Source organism: Microtus ochrogaster, chromosome 10 (genome assembly GCF_000317375.1).
Source record: "Microtus ochrogaster isolate Prairie Vole_2 chromosome 10, MicOch1.0, whole genome shotgun sequence".
Taxonomy (NCBI): domain Eukaryota; kingdom Metazoa; phylum Chordata; class Mammalia; order Rodentia; family Cricetidae; genus Microtus; species Microtus ochrogaster.
In genome coordinates, this window is record NC_022016.1 from 67,338,921 (window position 1) to 67,349,166 (window position 10,246).

Genomic DNA, 10,246 nt, shown 5'->3' on the forward strand with positions numbered 1-10,246 from the left:
TCTGCAGGTCCAGACCCCACAGTTTAAAGCTTCACAACCTCTTATCGCAGAAGTTTAAATAGCAGCTTTACTATCTCTACAGGCTTGCTCTCTTCAGTTTAACCTTCCCATGCCCCAAAAGGATCATTCAAAATGTTATTCTGATCATAGATGTAAACCCTTTATTGTTTTCTTTTTTTTTTCTTCATTTTTTGAGATTTTTTTTTTTCTGTGTAACAGTCCTAATAGTTCTGGAACTCACTTTGTAGACCAGGCTGGCCTCGACCTCACAGAGTTCCACCTGCATCTGCCTCCTGAGCGCTGGGATAAAAGGCTTATGCCACCACCGCCTGGCCTTTATTGGCCTCTTATCAACTTTTGACTTTGTTTTTTATTACATGCACATGCATGCATATGTGCACATGTGTCCCAGCACGTGCGTGAAGGTCAAAGGGTAATTTGTGGGCTTCAGTGCTCTTCTTCCACCATGCAGTTCCTGGTGATTAAACTCAGGTTGTCAGGCTTGGCAGCAAGCTCCCTTACCCACCAAGTCACCCAGAACACTCCACTTACTTGTTTTTAGAGTGTTGGTTTATTTGTTTGGATTTGTTTATTTTCTTGTTTGCAGTGGTAGAGATTGAACCCAAGGGCTTTGCACACGCTAGAAAATCACCCTACCGGGGAACAATTTCCAGCCCTGCTTATATGTGGTTTTGAGGTAGGGTCTCCTGTAATGCAGGCTAGCCTCAAACTCACTGCATAGTCACGGATGACCTTGAACCTTTGATCTTACTGCCTCTGACTCTCAATGCTGAGCATATTTTTGTTTCTCTGTATTCGCTTTTGGAGATAGATTTTACTTTGTATCCAGACTGGCCTGCAACTACCTGTGAGGATCAGGCTGATCCCAGACTTTAGGCAACCTTGCCTCTGCTCTGCCTCCAGAGTGCTGGGATTACAGATGTGCTCCACTAGTCTGGGCTACAGCTGGACATGAAGAAACCTTCATGATTTTCCACCACTCACCCTCTCCTAAGCCCAGCCGCTGCCCCATCTTCTCTCCGTCGTCCCCAAACCATCTTCTCCCCCTATCTTGCATAGTGCTGCATCTATGATTCTGCTCTCTGCCCAACTCTTCCTCTCTTCATCAGCCCACCTGCTACTCATCATCAGAGACAGTTTAAGGGTTATTTCCTATGGGAGACTTCCCTGCATATACCTCGGCTCCTCTCCGGGCAGACTACACTGCACTCCCGTAACATTCTATGATATGTCTGTATAACTTATCATGCTGTAATTTAACCGTGGAGTCCTTGAATAAGTACTCCATCAGGGCAGGCTGCGTCTTACTCCTCTGTTCGTTCAACCGTTATTTGAGCCCTAGGCTTTCAGGTGCTGGGCTGGGACGCAAGGGCGTGGGGGCGGGGCGGGGACAAAGCTCCTCGTGTAGTTAGCATCGTTAGCATGTAGAAGATGCTGCTTGGCCTCACTCATGCTCTTTATCCCGTGTCTGGCCTGTATGAATGTGATAAAGTAAGAAAAGTCAGTGGGTCTACCAGTCGGCCTTTCCAGTAATCCCTCCTGTGGTTACCTTTCTGATAGTCTTTCCGGTTTACACATGTTCTCATTCAAATGCCGTCTAGGTGATTATTAGCATCCTTTCATGCCTTATAAAAGGTCACAACAGCCCCAGAAACAGCTTCTAGGAAAATTCAATTTTTTTTTTTAAAAAACAGGTTTATCTCTTTTTTTTTTTTAAATTACGTGTGTGTTTGTGGATGTGCGTATGTATGTGGGTATATACATGTGGAGCTCCTAAGGAGGCCAGAGGAGTCAGAGTTCCCAAGGGTGGAGTGAGGGGCGGTTGTGTGCTGCCCCACATCAGTGCTGGGAACTGGCTTCAGTCCCCTGCAAGAGCAGCATCTCCATCTCCAGCCCCGAAGTTCCATTCTCCCCCTCCCCTTCTCTTCTTTCATCCTTCTTTGATGTTTTGCCACACTTAGACTATTCATTCTCTCTCAGAGTGCCTCGGGCTCGCCAGAAGTACTGGTAGGCACCCAACCTAGGACTTCCCCAAGATATTCGCAGTTTTCCGTTCCCTACTTCCTAACATCCCACTGATATCCCTAATGCTAACAGCTATCCTGCCAGCGCAGTTTGATTGGCAGTTTTTCTGGTTTTGTTATTTGTTCTGAACCAAAGTCCCCCTACCCAACCGAGGTTGGCTTGAAATGCCCGCCCTCCCGCCGCAGCCTTCAGAATGCTGGAATTCCCGGGATTAAGGGTGAGTGTCAACCTCACCCAGCTTTCTCCCCTGAACCGGAAAGCCTCACCCCTTCTCATCCTCCACTCCATCAGGACCCTGCTGAGCTGTCCCTTTTTCCCTACCTTAGACAGCACCTGCACTGGGAAGGGAGATTCTGCAGCCAGCTCTTCCTCGGACCTTGAACTCATTCCATTACTGGCACTTGCCAGAGCCTAAAACAGATGGATTAAGTATTATTGAATGCATAAATTATAAACAAACACCCCGCCCTTCCAAATTCCGAGGGTTTTTACGTCACAGGAAAGCTACAACGAGAGGGAGCCGGAAATATCCGATTTGGGCCCAAGAAAAAAAAGTCCCTTTTAAAAAGTGTGAGCACTTAAAAGTGTGTTTCGCAATCCTGGATCATGTCTCCTGTGTATTCGCATCTCCAGGACACGGCTTTGTGATTTGTAAACTCTGTTGGACCTCCCGTGTGAACAGAGTATAAGCTTCACTGGCGTTTCTGTATGCTGTCCTAGTGAATATTTTCCCCAGGATATGTGCGAGCCAGAGGAATGATGTTTTCAGATTTTGCCAAGGGACGGATAGCCTGAGCTGGATCTGAGGAACCAAGGTACCATATGAAATTAAGTTTCTCCTTGTTGCGTGCATTTCCAAGTAGAGAGGAAAGGGAATTCCTGCATAAACACAAAACCATGAACATTTTGATGGATAGTTTTCTAATAAGTGTTCTAGGTCATTCAGGTACTTGGGGTCATACATAAATAGGAAATGAATTGCATGCTTCCCCGCAGAGAATCCTTCCCGGGGACTGATAAACCCTCTCATCCCCTCCCCCTCACAAGGCAGAATCCCCACGAGGCATTGTCAAGGGGGGTCTAGCGACGGTTGCAGAACCGTCCTCTCTCCTGCTGGGTCCAGAGATGGCAAAGATTCTTAGGCCAGGCTTTTCCACGCACACCCCCACCGTCCCCAAGGCAAGGCGGGCGGGACCGAGTTGCGATGTGGAGAATTCGATGTCCGAGCGACCTCCTCAGAGGAGTGGATCGAGTTAAATATAACTGCGCGAATGGAATGGCGCTAAAAATAAGGTAGCAGCTGGCAGGTCCTCGGCCCCGTCCCGGGAAAGGAGGGGGCCAGAGTGGTCTCGCGCAGGGAGCGGCCAGGAGGTGCAGCGTCCGCATCCTAGGTCCGAGGACCACCGAGGTTCTACTCGGCTGTCGGAAGCCGGAAAGGGGTGTCCGTCAGACTGGCGAATCTCAGATCTGGCCCTTGGATGCTCTGAACTTTCAGAGGCGTCAGAAGGCATGCGCACGTGCCTGGAAGCGAGGGTAGAAGGGCGGGGCGTCCAGATGTCATGCCCCGCCACCAGGGGGAACTGAGGGGAAGAGAAGACGCGGACCCTTGGGGAGGTGGGAGGGCCCCCGAGATGCGGGTGCATCGCTGTCACCACACACTCTCTCGAGGCCCACGGGTGGTCGCGTCCTCTCGGCTCCCCCCGCCCTCCAGGTCTCAGCGCCCCACCAACAAACCCACAATTGAAACGTTTCCAAAACGGGCTATTTATTTGCTCCCAATAAATCGATCGACGGTGATTAAGAAATCGATGTGGCCTGGGTGGGCGAGTATCTCGCTGCCAGGGAAAGGAGCTTTTAGCGCTCGCCCACAGGACGGCAGAGCGCCAGCCCCGGCTGGGGACAGGCGTGCCGGGGTCACTCCCGAGGCCCCGATACCTGGGCACCCTGGCCCGGGGAGGTGGGGGCTGTCGCATCCCCGCGGGCCCGAGCGGTGGACACCAATGAGACACGCCTCGGCCCCTTCCCTTTTTTCTCTAGCTCGCCGTGGAGCTGGGGCCGCCAGCGGATGCGGTGCGGCTCCGAGGCTTTTGTTGCTCCTCGGCCAGCTGAATAGGGATTTTGTAAAGCGGGACAGATAAAAATGAGCAGCATCATATTGTTTGACAGAATGATCCCGCGTGATGAAGTGTCGGCTCCGAAGGGGGTGAAAATGGTGAATTCCTAAAAACCCAGCCCTCAGCTTCTCCAGCAGCTATCCTTAGCCTGGAGGGACCCAGCGGACGCCGGGCCCACGGTGTCGCATCGAACAGCGTCGGCAAGACTCAAGCTTTCAATGCCAAATCATTTTTAAGCCCCGCTCCTGCCCAGGATCTTTCTCCTCGCGAATGAAAAGAACAATTTTCGAGAGAAAGGCTCGTTTTGATTAAATCTGACATGCTGCTGATAACTCCATGCTAATGTGAAATAATTAACATAATAGCCATAATTAAAAGCACGCTAACAATGCCATAAATTTATCACACAATTTTACTAGCTTTCTGCCCCTAACTGCTCCCTCATCGTTAATTAAACGTGTTGCCTTTTACAGAATGGATGTTTATACATTTCCAATATAAATAAATTCGAAACCATCCTCTCTCTCCCCCTCTCTCTCTTCTCCTTTCCTTTTGGTCTCTCGCCATTTATAAGCACGCGGACTGTGAATACCAGGTACTGAAAATAAATGAAGTTTTGAGATTAAATCTAAACAAGAACGTTAAATTAACTCCCCCCCAAGAGCTCTGAAGAGGTATGGGGACAGGTGTTTGAGGGTGAAAGTGTGTTGAACCATACCCGGTGGGCAGTGGAAATAATCTGCATGTGTTGGGACCCCCAGATACCACCTCTGCCCTTCTTTGGTGGCAGTCATCCAGACAAAAAGGTTGATGATGGTCTAATAAGTCTATGAAAATTGTCCAGAAGGAACAGACTTCGTCTTGGGGGTAGGTAATGGATCCCGGAAAGAGGGCTGGCTTTCAAATGGTTCCACCCATTGTTTTTTCTGCTAAAGAAAGTAGCTACCCTGGGGGGGGGGGCACTGCCCTAGCTTCTCCGGAGGTGGCCTCACCTTCCCGCATTGTTAGAAAAGTGCATTCCTGCTTTAGGAATGATCACCATTCCCCTGCTTCAATGACTTGGTCAAGCCGGTGCCACAGTCCCAGACTTGGGGAGAAATAGCCACTGAGGTCGCTTAGGCCTGAGTGGACCATTCTGCTTCCCGCACTCTCTGACCCAACCCCTCCTCCCGTGTTGACCACTTAAGAATCCAAATTGAGTTGTAATTAATTTCCCCCTTCTCCGTCATAAATTGTTCCATCCCTATCCTCCCCTTCCAGGACGCACACACTAAATCTCCCCTCCTCTGGAGACGTCTCAATTTCCCTTCCTATCGATCCTGACTCCACTCTGGCCTCTGTTACCAGAACCTTGGTCCCCCCCCCCTCCTGGACCGGTTTCCGTGACTCCCCCAGCCCTGTTAGACTCCCTATTTGCCAGCCCCGCGAAAAACCGGAGTTTCTGTCCGCTTCACTCTCATTAGGCAGAATCATTTCCAGCACTTGAGCAGGTGAGACCGCTGGCTGCCACCTTCCCTTTAAATATCTCATGGGAAGTTTGCTAGCTGACCCAAGTTCTCACTCCCAGGCTTAACTGTGTTAGTGTGGGCGTCCCTTCTCCCTGAATGCCCCCAATAATCTTTGGCGACTGAATGTTTATCCTTGCCCACCGTTTCTGTTCGCTGTGTCACACCTCCCTCCCCCAATGTGTATCACGCCTCCCCCCTCCCCTTCTCACTTCTCTATTTCTGTCCCAAAGTTTGGTGGTAACTGAGGACCTAGGTTTTGGGATGCAAGCTACAATCATGCCACTATTTAGCTCGAAATTCAGCAGACTTCACTCGGCTTCCCCTGATGAGGATTCCCGGAACCATCCTATCTACCACCTGGACTGCCGCTCAGCTGCCTTCTCTTGCACTAATGTCTACCGTCAGGAGGAAAGCCACACCGAGTCCCCAAACAGAGCGTCCGCGGTAAATCTCCGTGGCCTCCTCTGGAAATCGATATTAAGCCAGTTGTTAGGCCCGTGAGGTCTCCGGGTTTGGGGGGCAGCAGCCAGTAGGTTCTGCGCGTCTCATCATTGAGCTAATCGAGTCGAAAAGTTTCTGTAAGGGCCGGACCCAGCATCAGATGGTAACACTGATTGAACAAGAGATTAACACAATAGAGCTCTAACCGAGGGGAAGCGTTGCTTTTCACGCTATGTACCGTAATTAATGGTATGAATCAATTAATTTGACTTTTATTGTGTCGAAGGAAAAAGGCGCAACAAATGGAACCGGCAGCTGGGAGTTCTTCACCACCCCCTTCCCTAGAGAGGTTCCAAGGAGACACACGGGAATGGACCGCCCAGATCCGGCCTTGGCGGAGGGGGAGAGGCTGCCAACAGCGGACGCGGAGAAAGTCTCCTGAGCCAGTTCAGGCCAGCGGAGAAATCGAAATTAGGCTCATTTGGAGGCTACCTCAAAAGGAGCACCGAAAGCAGCCATGGAGCCTGGGTTCTTGCGCGCGTTCAGGCACGCACCATTCCACGGGAGGCCTGGCCATCAAGACCGCGGTGCCGTCTGCGCGGAGGCTTGAGCGCCTGCGGCTATCGCCTGGCAATCCAAGTTGAGCAAAAGGCATCCCTAAATTTACTAATTTAGATTGTGTTTTCTTTTCCTCCCCACCTTTCTCTGGGTTGCTTGGGCAGTTGCCACTGTAACCTCTTGCCTAGGGTGACAGCCAGCCAGCCCCGGCTCGCAGATCCGGTCGGTTTTGCGAGAAGACTTGGTCTAGTCAACGGAGTAGATGTTTTTATGAGCCAGCGGGTCACAAGTGGTGCAGCAGCAGAAATCAACTCAGACATGCGATTTAGGGTCAGGTGTAACCCCGAGAACAACTGGAAACAAAAAAACATGGAGATTCCAGACTTCTCTGGATAGTCAGTATTCCCATCCACCCTGTAGCAGCCCCAACCCGGAGGGAGCATCATCCATATTCAAAGAGCTAGGTGGCATAGCTGGGAAAGTTGTGTCATGGGGATAGTAGCCAATCTGTGTGTCCTAAATTCCTGTTAAAAAAATAAGAGTTTTACAGATTAAAAATATTTTATTAATTTGACATGCCCGGGAAAGTGGGTCTAGGTGAGGGGACAGGGCATGGGAATCAGAAGTACATAACTCTCCCATTATTTTCTACAAGCACTACAGAAATTGTTTCTTCCTGCTTTCCTCTCTCAATCCCGTATACCCTGGGAAAAAAAGGTCCTCCCTGGGCCTTCAGCGGACAGCCTAGTCGTGTTTCAAGAGGGCTACAACCGGTAATTGCTCTCCCCTGACAAAGAAGCGGCCTAAAGGCAGGGGGAGAAAAAAAAAAAACAACAAGGCATTCTCAGAATCACCGGAGTTGGAGAACTGGCTCCCCTCGGATGTACCGAGTCCACTAGCCCCAGCAACCCTAGGGGCCCACTCTGGGTCAGTTTAAAGTCCCCACCCCCAGCACCCCTAGCAATTTCCTGTCTTTCCTACCGTCGCTGACATTCCTCGTCATGGAAACTCCATGTGCGCTGGACACCTCCTCGCCTCTTCCTTGACGCAGGTACCTACAGAAGTTAAGTCTTGAAGGGTTTGCTTATGATTTAAGAAGAAATAACTCACATTAGTTAGAAGCAAAGGTGAACCCACCCCGGCCAGCATGCCCTAGAGCACCTTGGTTCCCTGGATACCCTGCCCTCTTCTGCTCAGGAAGTCTACGCCCGCTCCCCACAATTTTCCAATTGTCCCAGTCCGTGCGCGACGTCTAATACCAAGGCCCAACGCCTCCTTCCCACCCCACTTCACTTACCCAGGCCGCTGCCAATACCCGTTCCGTTTCCAGCTCATTTCCGACTTTTTCTGTGCTAAGTCGTTTAACAACTCCAACAGCCAGTTATGACTTCTTTGTTTATAGGTTCCCTGTTATTTTACGTCCTTTTTATTTCTCTGCAACTATCCTAATAGGTTAATCGATAGCTATTTTCTGACCCCGGGAAACACCAGGTGATGGGGCTGTGACCGTACGAATATATATACATATATATATACACATATACATATATACATGTGTATATATGTGTATATATATACATATATATATATATATGAACATGCCCGCGTCGAGCCAGGAAAGCTGGGATTAGGCTTGAGTAGCTAGGTTTGGGGGTGATTGGGAAACACATCAGCAGGTGTCTAGTCTCTGGACTGGCTCTGCGACAGGAGGTGGTCTGAGGCCTAATTAGCAAAAGGGAGCCGGATGTGTTCCCTTAATCCTTGAATCGAAAACAAACAAAACCCCAAAGCAAAGCAACATAGTAAGTTTTCTTAAAAAACAACAACAGCCTTGTCCTGCACTGAAGGTCGGTCTACATAATATTAGCAAAGTAGGGAAGGAAGAAAAGGGCAGGGGGCAGAGAAGGCAGGGCGGTAGGAGTCCCACGGTCCCGAGGACACTCTCTTAGGCCCACGCCCTCTCCACCCCCACCCACTCACACTCACGCCCTCCCTGGACCCGGCGCCCGGCTCCAGCGTGGGCAGGGGTCTCCCGGCAGCCCGAAGAGCCCTCGGGGCCCGCGGGATGCTAGCTCCTAGTCGGTCAGGAGTTGCGCTTCTCTTGTCCCTTTGTTGACAATTCCCTGAACCAACTTGAGTTTGGCCGGCTCCACCGCGGCCCTGACGTCACGCGCGGTCACGTGGCCCCGCCTCCCGCTGGATCTTTAAGTAGAAAGTAATCTATCAGGCCAGTCCTTAAAACGGGACTTTCGACTACCCGGGCTTGGCGTTCCTGTCACCCCCACCCCACCCCCGCGGTTGCCCCTGTCCGCGCCCTTCGGAGCTGCTTGGCACTCGGCGTACCCGCTCTCTCCTGGACCGCTCCTGAGCCCCACGCCCAAGAGAGAGAGGCCGAGGAAGACTGGCGAAGTGAGGGGGCGCGGTGTGGAGAAACCTTCGGGGTCGCGAGCAGTAGCTGCCACCTCGTAGGGAAGCGTCGGGGACCGCGGGAGATCGTGGAGCGCGGCTGCGGGCGGCGGAGCGCAACGCCCGCACCGCGCGATGCCGGGCCTCCGGGTGTGAGCTGACCCAGGAGGGCCCCGAGCTACCTGTGCCCTCCCCTCCCCCTCCGCTCTCTTTCGGGGGGTACCCGCACCCTCTTTCCCTGAGCTCCGCTGCTGCCCCTCACGGACCCCCTCGCTTTCTGCTCGCTCCTGGCCGCCGCCACCAACCCCGTGGAGGGATGACCCTCTCCGGCGGTGGCAGCGCAAGCGATATGTCCGGCCAGACGGTGCTGACGGCCGAGGATGTGGACATCGATGTGGTGGGCGAGGGCGACGACGGGCTGGATGAGAAAGACAGCGACGCGGGCTGCGATAGCCCCGCGGGGCCGCCGGAGCTGCGCCTGGACGAGGCGGACGAGGGGCCACCGGCGACCGCGCATCACGGCCAGTCCCAGCCGCCCCACCAACAATCTTTGGCACTGCCCACCGAAGCGACCGCTGCCGGACCGGGGAACGACGCCGGAGCGCCTGAGGCCGACGGCTGCAAGGGCGGCGAGGACGCGGTGGCAGGCGGCGGTGGGCCCGGCGCGGGTGGCGGTACAGCGGGAGGTCTGACCCCGAGCAAGCCCAAGAACAGCCTAGTGAAGCCACCCTACTCCTACATCGCGCTCATCACCATGGCCATCCTACAGAGCCCGCAGAAGAAGCTGACCCTGAGCGGCATCTGCGAGTTCATCAGCAACCGCTTCCCATACTACCGGGAGAAGTTCCCCGCCTGGCAGAACAGCATCCGCCACAACCTGTCGCTCAACGACTGCTTCGTCAAGATCCCCCGCGAGCCCGGCAATCCAGGCAAGGGTAACTACTGGACCCTGGACCCCCAGTCCGAGGACATGTTCGACAACGGTAGCTTCCTGCGGCGCCGGAAGCGCTTCAAGCGCCACCAGCAGGAGCACCTGCGCGAGCAGACGGCGCTCATGATGCAGAGCTTCGGTGCCTACAGCCTGGCTGCGGCGGCGGGCGCAGGACCCTACGGCCGCCCCTACGGCCTGCACCCCGCGGCGGCGGCGGGCGCCTACTCGCATCCCGCGGCAGC

At 53.0% G+C, this 10,246-nt stretch overlaps 1 protein-coding gene across 1 annotated transcript in view; it reads left to right on the forward strand.

Moving 5' to 3' along the window:
* Positions 1-9,389: 9,389 nt before the first annotated feature.
* Positions 9,390-10,246, forward strand: part of Foxd3 (forkhead box D3) — a 1,466-nt gene continuing 609 nt past the window's right edge. Inside the window, exon 1 of the mRNA XM_005353453.1 lies at positions 9,390-10,246. Coding sequence (XP_005353510.1) covers positions 9,390-10,246 — 857 coding nt within the window.